General features: G+C 34.4%; 1 protein-coding gene and 1 pseudogene across 1 annotated transcript in view; one reads left to right on the top strand and one right to left on the bottom strand.

The window, feature by feature from the left end:
• Positions 1–1,481: 1,481 nt before the first annotated feature.
• On the top strand, positions 1,482–1,598 carry LOC145247065 (5S ribosomal RNA; annotated as a pseudogene).
• A 9,660-nt stretch (positions 1,599–11,258) lies between these two features.
• LOC145246726 (uncharacterized) overlaps positions 11,259–19,373 on the bottom strand; it is an 89,220-nt gene continuing 81,105 nt past the window's right edge. Inside the window, exons 4-6 of the mRNA XM_080108477.1 lie at positions 19,124–19,213; positions 13,987–14,117; positions 11,259–11,913 (exon numbers count right to left, since the gene is read on the bottom strand). Coding sequence (XP_079964603.1) covers positions 11,746–11,913; positions 13,987–14,117; positions 19,124–19,213 — 389 coding nt within the window. The 3' untranslated portion in view covers positions 11,259–11,745. The remainder of the gene's footprint in view (positions 11,914–13,986; positions 14,118–19,123; positions 19,214–19,373) is intronic.

Here is a 19,373-nt window from a genome sequence, read left to right as displayed (position 1 = left end):
GTGGCTAAGTGGTTAACGACACGGACTGACAATCTGGGCGTGCCAGGTCCGAATCCAGTTAGTTCCAAAGAAACACTTTTATGTTGGCAACCTTCACATGTATATCGGGAAAGTAACCGATGTATTTCTAGAAAGAATTATAACTATATATATATATATATATATATATGTATAGGATACCATATACAGGGTGACCCCTCCAAAAAAAAAAACGGGCCCCAACTCTAATTCGGCCTCGTTTGTTAGTTTTTTGTCTGAATGAAATGAAACTTTGGTCATAACTAGTTTATTATATTCAAAACATCACATCAAAACACTAGGGTCTTTGGCCTTTTTTTTTTCCTCCGCTGACTGTAAAATGCTTAGAAAAACAATTGAATGTCCTCTGTTTTCTTTTTGGGTCATCCTATATATATATATATGGGAAACCAATTCCAACAATTCAGACTTATTCATATGAAATTGAATTAATGTTGCTCAACAATAAATACAACAAAAACCTTTCCCAGTTATATTTATCCATACTTTGTTAAAATTCAAAATGTGTATCCTGCATAACTTATTTCCTAGCCCAACCTTCGTCTACCCCTCAACCCAGTGATGAGTGTTGGTAGTGAGGCCCTAATTGGGGGCGTGGGATCATCTCTTAATTTCTATTAATCTCAAATTCATTCAGAGCGATAGTATCCGATCTATTGGTTTAATACAATTTAGTAATTATAGACTGTTTTTCAAAACATATGCTTACAAGCATATAAGAACCCGAAACAGAATAACATTTTTTTACTTGGATCAAGGCTCAGAGGTCACTCAAGGATAAACGTTAATAAGTGTTAATAAGAAGATGGTTAGAAAACTTGATCAGTAATGGTGGAACTGGGTTTTTTAAGAGGACGACTAAACAGGAACTTATTTACATTAGATTTGAAGTGATCATGTTGTAGTAAGCCGAGAAGCAGCAGCCGGAGGGAGTTTTCCACAGACGGACAGTTCTATGAAAGAAACCCTGTTCATGGAATTTTCGTTTAATTTTAGGCACACATAAAGAGTGAGGGGGAAAATCATGATTTGGCTTAAAACAACCCCAAATTGGTTGATAGTAACATAATGTCTGAAAACTTGTGACAGTTTAGTCAATAGAGATGAGAGACTCGCGAACGTGTAAAAAGATACTAACTTGTGTAAGCTTCTTTTTCTTTTTTTTTTTTCTGTTTATTATTCCTTATTGTTTCTTTTTCTATTTCTACCTCTTTCTGTAATGAGTGGGAATGGGCTCCACTAAAATCAAATGCATTCTCCGAGGTCCACATAAACATAGTAGACGTCCCCAAGAGAAAAAACATTATTTCATCTTTTTATTGAGGGTAAACTGATATACCTATTTCAGAAATAATGGACTTATACACAGATTATAAATATAGTTACATCTAAACATCGATGTAATGATTCATAGCAGTTGGTCCCAGTATAATGGCGTATATATATGCAGCATAATCGTGTTGACACACAGGTTCTCATCAGATCACTGAAGTTAAGCAACGTTGAGCCTGGTTAGTACCAGATGGGTGACCATTTGGGAATTCTAGGCGCTGTATGTGCTCTCCGCTTATCTCGGCATTTGTTTCCAATCGTCCCGTACATACACTCCATTTTAACAATGTCGACTCAAAAGAAATGTGGTTGGAGATTGCGCACTTCCTGCCACAAAAATTTCACGCGCAGGCACCCCTCATTGGTATCCATAGTCTGTCAAAGACTGAAGGAGCCTGTGTGTGTGTGTGTGTGTGTGTGTGTGTGTGTGTCTGTGTGTTTTATAATGACGTATACTTCTGTAACATTCTTTTGCTGATACACTTTTTGTTAACTATATTACCATGTGTTATATACTTGCTATCAATCTTTAGAATCTTTTTCCTTTTTCCTTTTCCTTGCCGCAACGTCATCACGCACACGGTTCGAGCATTTGTATACAGCTGGCATACGCGCGTCCGCCCTCTGTTACAATAAGAGTGATCCTCGTTTGTTGAAACAGATTATTTTGACGGCCCTAGGTGAACTATATAACCAGTTAAGCGATAACCAAAAATCAGTTTTTATGAGCGACACATCTACGCGTCTCGACTACGAGATTACAACAACAACAACAACAACAACAACAACAACAACAACAATACTAAGACGATGACTACGACGACGACGACGACGAAGAAGAAGATGAAGGAAAACACGACTTGTACCAATATGACTACAATTACCACATAAAAAAATGTTACAGGCACATATAAAATGGAACTTTGAACAGACATATTTTTTAACACTTGTGTTTTTCCCCTAACATTCTACAAGTACAAAAACATTTACCGTGTGGCACAATGACGTAGCCCCTTTTGAGTGAGCTAGGAACTTCTACATTAATGAACCTTGTGCCTAACTTGATCTGCACTTGTGAGGTGCTGATATGTTAAGCAGATGTTTGTGATTTTGAAAATGTGCTGCTATGACTCAAGCCAAGAATAACAGTTTGTTTATAATATTCAACCAAGGCAAAACGATATAAGACCTTAGAATTTGAAAAGTCAAACCCGGAGAATTGTTCAACGAGACATTCGAAAATAAAACAATGCTTAAACTGTATGAATATGTCTTCTCTCTTTTTACGTCATTCTCTCTCTCTCTCTCTCTCTCTCTCTTTCTCCCTTTCATTCCCGTTCTCTCTCTTTCAATGAAGAAAGAGATAATTAAATATAATTCTATTGTTTTTAAACAGTTGACGCTTGCATTCTGGAGTCGGCGGACGCGACATAGCATGCGTCTGGTTTCAACTGGTCTTTATAAAAATATGCTCCTCGTTGTTAAATCTTAAATAAATTATATTTTTATAAAAATGCATTTGTTCGCTATTTTTGTATAAGCGTTAAATTTCAGCATGCCATTATTGTCGACGATGGAAAGATGCCTGTGACGACGCAATGAAGACAAGAAGCGACCCATGCCAGCCGGTTATAGCCGACGACATCTCAACCTGTTTTGTTGATGCTAACATGTGCCTATTGTTTGGATATCGTGTTTATTCCCCCGTGGAGCTGGTTGCGTTCCCAGGACGTTACTCAACCAAGTAATTCTCCCCGGGAAAGCGATGCATCATAACCGGTTTTAAGGAAATATTTTACTCACTCTAAATATGTTTCACATCATATAACTGTGTTCTGTTTGTCAACCATTATTTTATCTCTTTCATTCACAAAACACTTTGGTGAATGTAGCACTTGTTGCATGATCTTTTTATTCGCAACAGTCTTTACCATTTATCATTCGCCAATTATAACCTTTTTAATTATTGACGTGGATTTTAGAACATTGCAAATACGCAATCTCATGAATCCACACTATAAACTGGAATTCGCTTTTCCTCCTCACTCTCCAACCCAAGGAAGTTGTCACAGAAACGTGTGAACTCAAAATATTTTCAAGAAATGAAAATCGTTCCAAACCACAAAAGGTAATATGTATTTGTACCCCTTCGACATAAATACCCCCGAAAAACCCGACAAGCAGCAAAATCCCTCGCCTACACAGTAGAGATCATTAGATGTAAGAAAGCCTTCTATTTAATAGTTTCTTCCCTCAGAACTGCTGGACTTTGGTGTTCCCTTCCGAGTTCCTTCTTTCCCAACTGTACTGACATGCAGAAGTTTAATGTGAATGAACATCTTGCTGATCAACTCCCTACATAGTATCCCAGCAATTTATGTCCCTGATAGTAGCCCCCTATATCAACGTGGCACTGTGCCCTGTTTGGGGTGAAATTGCAATAAAAAAAATATGCTTTTCCTCCTCACTTTCCAAAGCAAGGAAGTTTTCACAGAAACGTGTGAACTCAAAATATTTTGAACTAATGAAAATCATCCCAAACCACAAAACGTAACACGTCTATGCAAATGTAATTAAAAAAAAAGTGCAAACTTTGAAAATCTTATAAGACTTATAAGACCTGATCAACAAAATAAGTTTCTCCAGAATTCTTAAACGATCGTAGTACCGAAAGAGACCAGAATGAATAGCCGGAGGGTGTGGAAGGACTTAGTGACTCACGTACAAGTCTTATTTGTCTAGCGCATGCGTTCTTACACACTAACAAGAGTCAGGCGAACAGGAGCGAATTGCTACTCACAGCTATACACGCAGTAACAAGAACGAGGTAAACGCACAAACATAAACAATGCCACGCTGCGAAATATTCACATATGTATATTACTTACATATGCATATGTATATTACTTGCATATGCATATTATTCACACTATTAAGACTTATGACTTATGACTACTAACCGCACTTTCTCACTAATCACGTGTTTGTATAAGTGACTGAAAATGACTTTTATATTCTTATCTCTTGCATAAAAAATGCATTGTTATAAAATTTCGTTTTGTCCATTTTTCATTTATAAAACTCTATTTATGTTTTTATTGCTACCTTGTGACCCTTATGCTCTCTTAATGTTTAATTTATTTCATTTTATTATTCATGCATGTTCTGTATATATCTACTATAATATCTATTCATTCACTAAAACAACTTTTATATACAATTAATACGAAATGGCGTGGTTTTGGGTAATACCCAAAGACGCTATCTTCGTCCAAAATGGCCAGCCAAAACCGAGGACCACGCCATAGAATAAGTATTATTTTTATATTGTAGGATGCCAAAAAGAGTCACATGTTATATGCATATATACTCGTTGTATATACGATGTATATATTTTACTATTTGAAAACGTACACACTTGTTTGAATCGTATATACTAGCTGAATGTCTGTTGTTGTTGAGTGGACAGGTTGTAATACAAAGACAATCCACAGTACCTTAATTTGGGACTAACCTTTTTATGTTGGATGGTTCATTTATTCGAGCCTCCAAACAGCTGCAACAAAGAAACATTATTCGGGAACAGAAAACACAACATCACCGGTTACAAAATATATAAATTTATTCTTTTTGTTCCAGTCTAGTTGAATCCCAAATCCTCGAAGGCTTGCGAATGCTTTCTTCTCTACCCAATATTATTTGGTTGTGTGCGCTTTCCGCACGTCCATCCTTCACCAATCTCGGATCTAACTCTCAAAATGCCGATCAGCTGACAGTTACGTCATACGCTAAATCAAACTTATGTTTAACTCATCAGTTGTCAGGTCTGACTTAATGTTTATTCTATTTCTTTCAGCTAACATTCACAACTATAAACATAATTCTATTTTTAATAGTTTCTGAAAGAATGTTGATACTTGTTAAAATTCTTATCTAACTAAATTATCAAAACATGATTCTTAACATAATAAATTATATTTTTGGTGAAATCCTGACAATCGATGTATAGCGCTCAAGGTGCTCTATACAACATTATTTGCATACGTTATCTACAATGATTTAACAAGGGAACGATTCTGTTCTCTCTTGCCGAATTTGAATAATGCTGAAAAAGCGAGCACAGAAGACACACAAAAGTTAGATAAGGATAATATATGTGTTAAATTATTAAATTAAACAACAATAAAGATAAATCCTTGCAAAACTAATTGTGTTTTCGGCTTTAGAAGTTCAGCTATAAAAAAAAGTTCTTTTACGTCTAAGATAATAAACGGCTCTTGGAATGTTTAGATTTAGTGAGTTTCATTCAAATTAAGGAGGAGAGATTTTCTTTGCCTGGATGCGAACCCATTTGAAAAGGAAAAAGAATAGATTTTTTTTGTTTGCATTTAGCACGACAAAATTGGGTGTCCACTGATTGGCCAAGCAGAATCGTCTTAGCCAATCGAATGGGGCTTTTTGAGAGTAGGAGAAGTGGGAGAAAGAGAAGTAAACCCCCTTTTTTATCGTTTCCGTGTGTGTTTTTTTTTTTTTTTTAACATACTTGTATATTAGAAAATATATAAGGGAGAGGCGTTGCCGAATCGCCGGCTAACTCTCTCAAGTTCTTAGTCTGTGAAATTGTTAACATACAGACAGACCAACAAGCAGACAAATATTTCGGGTAAAGACTAACCGTTTATTAGAGACAATAACCTGAAAATATCTTACGGTTCATAAGATACACGAAATAATAATAAAAAAATATTTGTTTAAAGTAAAACGTATGAACTAATTCCCGCGTACTTCTGCGAATAGGGGTCAAGTGTTTTTAAAGGAGACCGTCGATTTATTTTTTTCCTCTCTCCCTTCCCACAAATACCCCCCCTCTCCTTTCCTCACCCACGGGAATTATGTGATCTTCTAAACTTACTCAGCCTCCCCCACCTCCCCCACCTCCCGTTGTAAGTGGGCAGGTTTATTCGACATATTTGTACCATATGTTCACTTCTCACATCTCGCAAAATTGCCGATCACGTGAAATGTCTCGACGAGTTTAGGCTTACCTTTACACGAACAATAGATATTATCGCAGGGTTGACCCAGTGGCAACAGTGCCGAATGGCATGTGCCCGAAAAACTATTCACTCGCTACCTCTCAACCTTGAAGAGATATTTCTTTAGAGAAGACCAAATAGGTCTCGCACTATCTGCCAAGCTTCAGATCCTGTAGTATCGCAGCAGTGTTGGATCCCTGTGTTTGTTTTCCAAATATTTTCCAAGGAATATACTCCGATGTACTTACTGTTTCAGTTGCAATATGTCTTGTTTGGGGTGAACTATATATATATATATATATATATATATATATATATATATATATATATATATATATATATATATATATATTTCATAATGTTTTTAGGGATACAAAATTTAAATATTGCAATTAGGAAGGGAAGACTTTTATGATTTATGATTAAAAGTATATATATATATATATATATATATATATATATATATATATATATATATATATATATATTCCTTTAATCTTCTCTCCAAAAAGGGAGAAAAAGGGGAACAGGAGAGGAAAGAAAGAGAAATGGGGAGCCAGCTGACCGGTTTCGACCATCGCTTCTCAAAGCTGTATCGAGGGAATTTTTAAAACAGAATGAAAAAGCGATTAAAATTGCGTTTTATTCAGTTTACGGGGGGAAAAAAGTGGAAAAACGATTAAAATAAAACAGCATTATGGTCGAATACCATAGAGATTAATCACGTTCAAACCCAGAAGGCATTTCCTTTGTTTGCAAAGGGAAGGTTTTCTAAGTCGAATGTGAATAGTCTCCAAGATCTTAAGGTGATATAGTGAATGAGCACGACTCAGAATAGAAAAAGAGTCCGTGCTAAAGTTCGCTGCACAAGACGGGGTTTTAAGTAAATGATCAGTAATTGAAGACCCATGTGTGTTAGTAATAATGCCCGTTGCTCAGTAGGTTCCATTCCTAATTTTACTGGGTACATGTTGTTGGATTCTTCCATCTAATCTTAATGTCGTTCGACCCAAGTAGTTGGCACCGCAACCACATTCAAAATTGTAAATAACAATACTATTACCGTGTGTGTGTGTGTGTGGGTGGGGGTAGAACGTCTTTTTCGAGAAGATCGTAATAAAGTTCTCGTAGAAAACACAACATGCACATTGGCAGCAAAATAACATCCATGAACTGCTGAACTTATTTGTTTGGCAAATTTCTCACTTACTGTACCCAACCAAGGCAAACGAAGATAAATTGGACATTTAGCCACTATATTCTCTTTAATTCGAGAGAATTCAGTCAATTTCCTTTGAATAACTGACCTAATAACTTCTAGTGGGTACCCGTTTTTGTATAAAGTATCCGTAATTGTTTCCAATTCCTCATCTAATTTTAACTTGGAACAAATCATAAGGACACGCTTTGTTAGGGTCCAAATTAGATTTATCTTACGTTTTTTTAGGGCAAAATGAATCCCAATGAGTGTACAATCCTGTAAATGTTGGTTTACGTTATATAGATGTATGGTAACTAGATGGTGTTTTTGTTAGCAATACATCAAGGAAAGCTATGGATGAATTGCACTCTCCCTCATAGGTGTACTTTAACGCGGGATGCATTCCATTGAGTAAGGAGAAAAAGGTGTATGCTTCCATTTGGTTATTAAATAAACAGAATGTGTCGTCAACATATCGGGAGTACACTAATGGTTTTATGGGTCCAGATAGTAAGGGCTTTTCATAGAACCCTACAAAAATATTCGCCATGGTCGGTCCAAGTACTGAGCCTATGGCCGCACCATCTTTTTGCCGATACATGATATTGTTGAAACTAAATTCCACAGATGTCGTGGCAAATTTCATAAGTTCAATAAAGATGTTTTCAGGAATAGGCGGAGGTGTTATCCGGCCCCGATATAAAAAATCTGCACAGATATCTATAGTTTCCAAAACAGGGACACAAGTAAAAAGATTGCTAATATCATAAGAGCACATAAATCTATTAACAATCTTAGATTTTTTAATAAAGTCTGCAAAATAAAATAAATCTTTAAGACAATATTTACTATAATGTTGTAAAATAGGTTATATGATCTCCCTAAAACCCATAAAGTGGATATCCCATTAAGGCCCATTCTCTCCATGGTAGGGTAATCACAATAGAAGGTCTCAAAATGGATCTTTGACATTTTACAGTCAAAGATTCATTTTGAGACCTTGTGTTGTGATCAGCTGGAAAGCAGGAAAACGGAAAACAATTCCATAGGCGTGCAGTTCTAAGAAAGAAGCTTTGTGCATGGAATCTACGTTTAGGTTTACGCACAGATAAAGAGTGGGGGAAATTATTGACAGTGTTTTCTGCTAGACGGGTATTTCTTGTGAAAGTTTGGCGAGGGGGGCATAGATTGGAGCTCAGTCGAGCACTTGCCATGAAAATAACGATAAAGCAGAGACAAACTCGCAATATCTCTTCTGTGAGAAAGAGGTTACAGGGAAGAGAAAAGGACATCCCTACGAGGCTACAAAGTCTATTTTGAAGTATATCAAGGCAGAATAAGTCCTTTCTAGAAGCTCCTGCCCAGATGTGGCAACAGTACCCATCCTTGGACGTACCTGGCTCTTATATAGATAGAGAATTGCATCAGCAATGAGATATCTACTGGATCGTTAGAAGGATCCCACCATTTTCTTCCAGCGGCTTTGACAGCAGATGTAATGTATGTGTTCCATTTAAGATCAGGAGTAAAGATCAAGTCCAAAAGCTTGTCAAAACACGAGGCCTCCCCAAGACGAGAGCGATTCATTTCAAATGATGCCAGATGAGAATCAGAGCGTTGATGATGTAAAGATAAAAGCTTGTTAGATGCATTAAAAGTAACAAGCCACCTCTTTCCCCATTGTACCACTTGCTCAAGATCAGAGGAAAGAGAATCGGAGAGAACCTGGTCGTTTACGGTCTTAGATGTGCTACCATAGATTGTAGTGTCATCAGCATAAATGTCTTCGAATGATGTAAGGATGTGATTTGGAAGATCATCAATTTAGATCAGAAAGAATGTTGGGCCCAGGATGGACCCCCGAGGGACTCCAGTATTAATACTGTGAGCTTCTGATTTCTGCCCATCAACCACTACTCTTATGAATCTATCAAAGAGAAATGATTTAATAATTGAGAAGATATTTCCAACTATACTGTAGCTGGAGATTTTGTGAAGTAAACCTTTATGCCATACTCTATCAAAGGCCTTTTATATGTCAAGAGCAATTGCCCTAGAAAGATAGCCTCCGTTGAGAGATTCGCTAATCCTATGAGATATAACTGTAAACACATCTGCTGTAGATCTAGCAGAATGGAAACCATATTGCGTGTCACTAAGAAGGTTATTTTTGCTGCGATGGTTGATTACTTCTGTATTTAACACAGATTCCAGCAACTTACTCATGACGCACAGGAGACTTATTGGCCTGTACAGAGAGGGAGATGAGCGATCACCTGAATTCTTAAATGCAGGGTATACTGATGAGATTTTCCAGGGTGTTGGAAAGCACTTCTCCTTAAGACAACGTTTAAACAGTTTTTTAAGTATAGGCGCTAGTTCTGGTTGAAGTCTTTTGAGTACTATAATTGGAATACCGTCAGGGCCGGTTGCTTTACTGGAATCAAGGCTTTTGATTAGCTTGGAAACATCACGTACAAATATTTGTTTTCTGATACAGGAGGAAATACTGGAGGTTGGCGGCCTTGGTCGCAAAGGGTAGAATTAGTTGCAAAGTTCTTGGCAAAGAGTTTGGCTTTGTCTGATGCTTACGAGATTACCTCAGGGCCATTGATGATAGTTGGGATAGAGCACACGCTTCTGTTCAGGATCCTGTTTGCTATTTGCCAAAACTGGTGGGAAGCAAGCCGCTGCTCAGCTACTTTGGACTTAACGGACTAAGCATACATCTCTCTTATGTTCTTTATTACTTTTTTACAGTAGCTGCAGACAGTCCTGAAAGCGGCTTTAGTCTCAGTACATCTTTACGTTAGTACCAATGGAAATGGTGATTTCAGTGCACAATGGCAGCAGCACATTCTGGAGAGGTGAGTAAAATGCATATGTATGGGTTTACTTTGTTTCGTTTCTGTTCGTCTCTAAGTGTATACGAATATGTGTGCGAGATAATGGAGCTTGTACGTCAGTTTTTAGTGTTCCTTTTTTTTTCGCCTTCTTCCGACTAAACACATTGGGGGCATACGTTCTCGGGGTCGTTTCCGATGTGTACCGCCTTAAATTTCTGCTCTTGCCATCTCAGTGTTTTGTTATTTAGTTATTTTTTATTTATTCACACACGCTTTCTATATTTTAAATAAAATCGAAAATCTTAATAGCCGAAAATGACGATTTTACCTGAGTGTTCCGGGTCATATGCAAACGTATAATTTATCCCCGACTAAACTAACAGGCAACAAAATCCCACTCCTTCACCGTAGAAGTCCCCAGATGTCGGAAATCCTTCTACTCTAATAGTTTATACCCTAGTTCTGTTAAACTTTGGAGTTCCCTCCCGGTCTCCTGCTTCGCTGACTGTACAGACATACAGAAGTTTGCATATGATGTGAACAGACATTTCGCTGCTCAACTCCCTACATACGTGCAAGTGGCACTGTGCCTTGTTGGGATAATTAAAATAAAACAATTTTCTCTTATATTACTGTATGTCCTCATAGTTTTCACAACTGGGTGAGTCTATAACTTTACAGGTTTTCACCATACTGTTGCCCATTTGGCACTTTCTTCTTCGTGCCAGTCCGTTGATTTTGTGTCTGACTTAATTTGTGGACCAGTAGGCTGTAAAAGAATGTTTACATACAAACACGAAGACATTTTTACTTAAAAAATATATATATTTTATTTTATCTATTTTTTTCTGGACCATTTGTTAAAGAAACATGTGATCGACTGGAACATTCATTAAAGTGAGCAAGGAATCTTAAGGCTTTTAACATTTTAATTAAAAAAATATACATACTGTCTGTTGAGTGTAGCCAGGTTTCATCAATCTGGTCATCGTGGATTTCGAATACAATTCGGTTGGGCATCGCAGACAGATTCGTGCCCTTCCCACCGAATTTATCTGCGATGATCACCCGGATTCTATCCTAAATCCAGGATGACCAGGTTGATGAAACCGTGGTGCACCCAGTAGACAGACACCATAATGTATAGTTTTTAAATAAAATAAATATTATTTACTCTTGAGTGTGTGTGCGCCCCTGCATCTGTTGCATGCTAATCTTATATGAATGTTCCGAACCAAAGAATAGAGCAAGAACTCTCCCACATCTCGCGAACGGTTGTTGTGGCTTTTCATCAGCTCAATTTGAGATATGTATCTATCCATTCTTGCATTAGATCTTCATGTGGATTTACGGAAACATTCGGCGTTTCTCGAATTCTTGGAAGTACACGGATATTCCTAGGCTTTCCGGCATGAGGAAAAATTATTATTTCTTCCGTTGTGTTGGACCTCAAAATTCTCTGAAAAAAAAAAAGAAAAATAAAGAAAAATAAAGAAAAGTAAACTAGTGAATTAATTTATAGCAAAACTTTTCACAGAACATATTTATATATATATATATATATATATATATATATATATATATATATATATATATATATATTATATATATATAATATATATATATATATATTAAAGTAAACTAGTGAATTAATTTATAGCAAAACTTTTCACAGAACATATTTATATATATATATATATATATATATATATATATTATATATATATAATATATATATATATATATTATATATATATATATATATATATATATATATATATATATATATATATATAAATGCCCGTCATGCGACGTATTGAATTTTTGCACTATTTTCATACCTTTCAAAATTTCACAAAATTCGGAGGCATCTGAATTTTCGTAATAGAGTCCTACTCCTTTTTACAGCATTTGCCCCCCCCCCGAAGACTAAATTAAATAATATAGCCAACGTTAAGGCCACTTGCGCCTAGCAGTTGTGTTCCAAAATTCATAATAATTCGTTAATTAGTTTTGGTGTGCATCTTGCAGATCCAAATTTATAAGCACGTAAACATATTTAACTTTATCAAGATACAGACACCAGTGTTTCATCCTCTCGGGAATCACCAGTTGAGGATTACAATCGGTCCGGAGATTCGAATACCGACACGAATCCATCTCTGACTCCATAAGCAAGGAACAAACCACACGGTCAACATTAACCGCGAGAATTACAGTTGAAATTTAAACATTTATTATTAAATGTCGAGACGTCCATCCAGAGTGATCTAATGATTAACACACACACACACACACACACACACACACACACACACACACACACACACACACACACACACACAGGTTAATCATTTACTTGAAACGTACTCAGTTTGTATAAACCAATCGTAAAGAGTTAATAAAAATATTTCTAATAAATAATTTTTTTACAATGAAAAAGATCTTCTTTATATAAATTTATAAATTTATTTATAAAATTCGTAAATTTTATTTAGATAATCTTAGATCTTTTATTCAGATGATTATTAGATAATAGATGAGAAGGAGCGACAGAGTATGTCGGTTACATGAACCATGTAATTTGTCTAAAATGGTGTATTTAGGAGTTTTTTTTAACGGTAAAAATCTGAAGAGTACGTGACTAAAGATGCAGCAATAACATAATTTTGCAGACTTTTTGGCCCCAATACGAAACAATATTGGAATGGATTGAAAATTATTATTTTTGCATGAAATGTCTTGATTTTCAATCCTATTAAGGTCAAAATCGCAGGGGAAAAATGAGTTCATTTTATTTATATAGATAGATAGATAGAAGAAGAAGAAGAAGAAGAAGAAGAAGAAGAAGATAGATAGAAAGAAGATAGAAGAGAAGATAGATAGAAGAAGAAGAGAAGAAGAGAAGAGAAGATTAAAACATGCAATAACAACTACATACAAAAATAACAAGACTGACAAGGAACATTTAACATTTGCAGAGAAGTGTTCTTGGCTTCAACTCGGAAAGCGGATCTTTTTTTTTTTTTTTTCGTTTGACGCTGTCTATCTCTTGTTTTCTTCTCTACTACGGTTCACTAAACCTCAGCTATTTATATCTCTCAACCGGCCCCCCCCCGCAACATGCCGGCTCTTCATACTTTATTTTAGGCACGTACGCTTCCCATTGGCTAGATTAATTTCTATTTTTCTTTTTCTTGCGTGGAGCCGATGCGCAGGGACGCTTTTGTGCACTTTGTATGTAACAGCCGACGAGTCAACATCCGGTTGGAAGTTTTATTATTTTTATTCATAGATCCCCACAAAATCTTAAATAGTTTCTTGAAGAAGATAGTATCATGAGTTAATTAACAATTTACAACAACCTAAATATTAAACTAATAGTTTTCCCTCATCGAATCTAAAATAAATTAATGAAATTAAACGTATTATTTTCATATAGCTACACATCTAGTCACAATTTATTCAAATTTATGTACCCAGGACAGATAAACATTTGTAGATAATTTCATGTTGATTTCTTTTGACTTACCACGTGTTTTCTAAGTTCTCGTTCGTTGTTCGTGTAAGGGGCACCAGCACGTTTATAGGCAATCAATTTCCTTTGGTGAACCTCTTTCAGGAACTTCTTCAACTCTTCATCTAGACAATCTGGAAAGCCGGCTAAACCAATAAAATAGAGCGATGGTTATTCTGATATTTGGAACGTTAATTTTATGATTTTTACGACACACTCCCTTATTTATTTTTTTTTTTACGAAAATTGCATTATGTAAGTAGAAGGAAAACATCCATATTCGACCATTTTCAAATAGAATAACCAGAAAATTAGTTTATAAGTTTTTCTTAACGTTTAAAAACACACCAGCATCCAAGTTTTTAATCATGTGATAAATTACATTACTACTGCATTTAATATTTATTTAATAGGTTATGTAAAAACAAAAACAAAACAATGTAAAAATAAGACTCAACTAAATCACGATCTTGATAATACTTACGTAATATTTCTAATTTTTTTTAGACCTTTATCACAAACTAAATTATTAGAAATTATTCAAGATAATACAATGATGAATAAAAATTAACAATCGTTTTTTTTTTAACCGGTGGAATAATTTTCTTTTAAGCAATTTTTTTTCTTCTTGGGTAATTATTACTAAAATATACTTCAACCATGTGAAGGTTTATTTTGCTAAAGAAATGCAGATCAAGTGTACGTTGTAACAACTTTAAATAAACTTTGACCGTGGATTAGCAAAAATATGTATCTTACTATTTTTGTTTTACGGTGTTCATAAATGATAATATTAGTACACAATTCTACGTGGATAAATATTACTATCACCTTCTCTGAAAAGCGCTTAGAAAAATTAAAATATTGATCCGCATAATGTGTGTAATAAAAATCGATTGTAAATACAACTTTGTAAAGGGAAATAATATTAATACAAATTATGCATACATGTAGCGAATTGAATACTTTTTTTTTTTTTAGTTATTAACAATATGGTATATCTGCCACATGGCGGATTTATAATGACATATACATGCAAAATATAGGCGTCAACATACTTCAAAGTAACTAAAACATACTTATAAGGAATTTAAAAAAAAATAATAATACAATAACGGACAGAATTAATTAAATAATCGCGTGGGATAATTTCTTCAATTAATTTTCCTTTTCTTTTGTGGTAAATATTACTAAAAAATACATCAAACATGTGGAAGTTTTTTTGCTAATTAAATACGTTTTTATTTGTTAACAAGCAGAGGGCGCCCGATATTGCCGGTCGTAAAATACGCTTAAATATATTTTAATTCATGCAGATTTCGTATTTATTATTACAGCGCCAATTTTTCTATTGAATATATATATATATATATATATATATATATATATATATATATATATATATATATATATATATATATATATATACTGTATGTGGATGACTAATATATATATATATATATATATATATATATATATAGATAGATAGATACATTGTTACACATGCGATAAAGAGGGGGGAGTTAAGTAAAAAAGCAAACGAAGGGATATGAAAAGAAATTTCCAAAAAAACGAAAATTGTTTATCTTTGTAACATATTACCAAGGGGTGGGATGGGGTGAAAAAAGGACACAGCTTCATCATGCGTTGCAAACAGACGTTGTTTGACAAGTGCCCTAGACCAGCATTTTACATGCGTTATGTTGACGACACTTTTTCTTGTTTTGCAACGCATGATGAAGCTATTTCCTTTTTCCACTTATTAAATAATTTACACCCTTCTCTCAAATTTACGATGGAGGTGGAAAAAGATAACTCCCTTCCTTTCATTGATGTGTTAGTTTCTAAACGTGGGCTTTTCATTTATGCCATCTATTTATAATAACCCCACTTTCACTGGTCTTTATCTCAGTTGGGATTCCTTTGCACCCAGAATCAGAAAACTGAATCTTATTAGAAACCTAACCCATCGGGTACTTGTTATTTGTTCCCCACCTTTTATTGATGTGAAAATTGAGAACATTAAAAGGATTTTTTATTATGAATGGATATCCACCTCCATTAGTTAACTTAGTTATTAACAAGAAAATTCAGTCCTTTTCTGAGCTACCAAAATACGGTCCATCTAGACTTCCGGTATACCTTAAGTTACCTTGGATTGGACCTGAAGGCCAACTTATTGGCGATAAGATTTCCTCTCTGGTGTCTTCTAATTTTGGTGCTCTATCGCTCCGTATTGCTTTTTCCACAAAAACCGCCTTTCCCTCATTTCGTAAGGATGTCTTGCCTATCTCTCAAGCAAGTAATATTATTTATAAATTTCAATGTCGGTGTGGTGCCGTCTATATAGGCAAGACGACCCAGCGTCTTCAGGTCAGAATCGCCCCACATGTTCCCCGCTTCATTCGAGACGATCAACCTACCACCAGAAAGTCTCAATTGATAGAATCGTCCATCGGCCAACACTTGGTCGATAAAAAGGAGTGCGGTCTTGCTTTCTCTCCGGAGTGTTTTTCTGTTTTGTACCGAGGACGTACAAAGTTCCACCTGTCTGTCCTCGAAGCACTTGCCATCATTTCCAGCCCCCCTACTTTGTGCAAGCAGAGAAACCTCCGGCTTCAATTAGAATTATTTGGGTAGTCACAGTTTTTTTTAAAAATATTTTTTTAACCTCCCCTCCGCTCTTACTCCATTCCACTACCAAATATTCTAAAAAACAAACAAACAAAAAAACAACAACATAGTTTTCAGACTTATACCCTTGAAAAGTTAGTCTGAACGAAAAGGGCTTCGGGTGTATTTTAACGATCTTGTTTTTAATCGACTTATTTATTTTATTGAATTGTACATTTGTTACATGTAACTTGCCCCCCCCTTTTTTTCCTTTTCCTCACCCCGTTTTCCATCTTATTTTAGTCGATTGAATTTCTGCGATGGTTCACTTTTTTATAATTATTCTAAAATCTTGCCAATCGAATAAAGTTATATATATATATATATATATATATATATATATATATATATATATATATATATATATATATATCCGCTTTTTATGAGGACATATACATGCAAAATATAGACACCAACATATTTCAAAGCAAATAAATTATACTCTTTGAAAAATTGTGTGGAAATAGATATCCTATATATTAAAGTGAACATGAAGAATTGAAAGAAAGGCTCATGTAAGATATCAAGAGTTCAAATGTGACGCATGAAACGAAGGAAACTAGTAACGGGAATATCACTTAGAATTCTAGGAGTTACGCAAAGAATTCGGTTATCTTTATGATTACTGCTTCCACATCACTTCCTGTTACCTCTCCCCATGTTAAGTTTTTTTCTCTAAATAATAACGTTATTGTTTAGAAAAAGCCCTTGTTAATATGGGGAGAGAGACCCCTTTACCTATTCTATACTTTCACCTAACAATTTAATAAATATCGTAAAAAATAAATTAAAAACGAAGGAGCAATCGGAACTGAAGTGAAAACAGTAATCTGCTATATACCTATAAAATTGGGCGTATTCTCTCGCTCTGACATTGATATTAAAATTGTACATTTTCTAATGAAGCATTATTAAACCGAACTTCTTAATATATTTAGTCATTGATATGCGAGAGACTAAATAAAGGCTAACTAATTTGCATACTTTGAAAAACGAAATTTATTAATTATTCATTTTTTTCATTCATTTTTAATGGTTTCTTATTGTATAATTGGTTTCAATATATTAAAAAGTAATGCAATATTATACACTTAACTTAGAAGAAATATCTGTAATTAGTAATAGCCGAACTTATACAAAGATAACACGGTTATTCCGCTTAGATCATCCCATCAAGTAGTTTCCCTTTACCAACCGACTTAATTCAAAATCTATGTCTCACCCCCTCAACTAGAACGCAGAAACAAAAACAAATTATTTAATTAATTAATTAAATCTCCTCAATATAAAATATAAATTATTATAAAATAAATAAATTAGAAAAAAAATAAATGAAAAAAAAACCTGTATTATATTAAATTAAAATGCTATCAACAAGTCCCGGGCTATTATTTGCTGCGAGACTGTTACTGTTTACAACAGCACGTTTGAACCAGTCAAATAAATATCTGACGATGAGATCTTTCTCGAAATATTATATAACACGGATATACCACCAGACTGACTTTCCCGGGTAATCACGGTGCAAATATAAATATAATGTGTATATGAAATACATGAATATGTACACATGTATTTGTAAGTTGTATTAATAAAACTTACTTTACAATGCTTCAAGCAAACTACACCCACCTCTTTTATATATATATATATATATATATATATATATATATATATATATATATATATATATATATATATATATATATATATGACATTGCTTGTGTGTGTGCGGAAATTCTCTACCAAACTCTTCTATGAATTTTTGGTTACCAGACTTAAAATAATCCATTTGGTTTTTAGCCGGTAAAATAGCTGCTAATGAGGTCAAAATAAAAAAAAACATTGACTTTGGCCTGGCGTAAGTGGACTATCCCCATTTCTTTCGGTTCATGTGCTAATTAACAGTTATAATAAAAAGTTATAAAAAGTTAAATAACGATTTTTGCCACCTTTTTATACGAATGGGTTTAGGTCATACGGTAACGGACAAGGCTGGAAAGCTGTAAGTTTCGGTTTCGATTCTAGCTGATGGCAGCCAAGTCATATCTTTTCTTTTTTTGAAATCATTATTATCTATTGGGTACAATATAATAATCGATAGCTCTATAAAAATAAATACGAAATCTGCACGAATAAAAATTTAATATTTCAACATATTTTACGACCGGGCAACGCTGGGCGGTCTGCTAGTCGTAAATATAACCAATAATTCAGTTAGAAGTGAAACAAACATATTAAAATGCAGCTCCTAATAACAACTAGCAACAGATTTCCTTCTTCTTTCTTTTATTGCAAAGCAAATAAATATGACACCTCATGACAATATCATTCCTATCAAATGGCACGTTCGTAATAATAATAAATAGTATTTATCGGATACATGAACAAAAATACAGACGTTTCTAATATTAGCATAGTTTACTTTAAATTATATACCCCTCCCCCCAAAAAAAAGAACAATAGATGTATGTCATACCTTCACTTTCTGTATCGATTTCATCTGAGTCGCTGGATGAAGAAGGAGAAGAGGATGATGAGGATGCTATGAATTCATCCATTTCAATATCTATAAGATATAAAAAAAAAGAATCTAGAGTATATAAAGTACATATTGTTAGAAATTTAACGATTGTAGAATTTAGAAATAAAGAATCTATGTTCACAATAATGTTGTGAACTGGTAATGGTCTAGAAGAAAGACACAGTTCAACATTTAATGAATATAA

The sequence above is a fragment of the Euprymna scolopes genome, chromosome 24 (assembly GCF_053919585.1).
Source record: "Euprymna scolopes isolate OS-2025 chromosome 24, ASM5391958v1, whole genome shotgun sequence".
Taxonomy (NCBI): domain Eukaryota; kingdom Metazoa; phylum Mollusca; class Cephalopoda; order Sepiida; family Sepiolidae; genus Euprymna; species Euprymna scolopes.
Note: the sequence above shows the minus strand (reverse complement) of the source record. Positions and strands in the feature narration are given on the sequence as shown.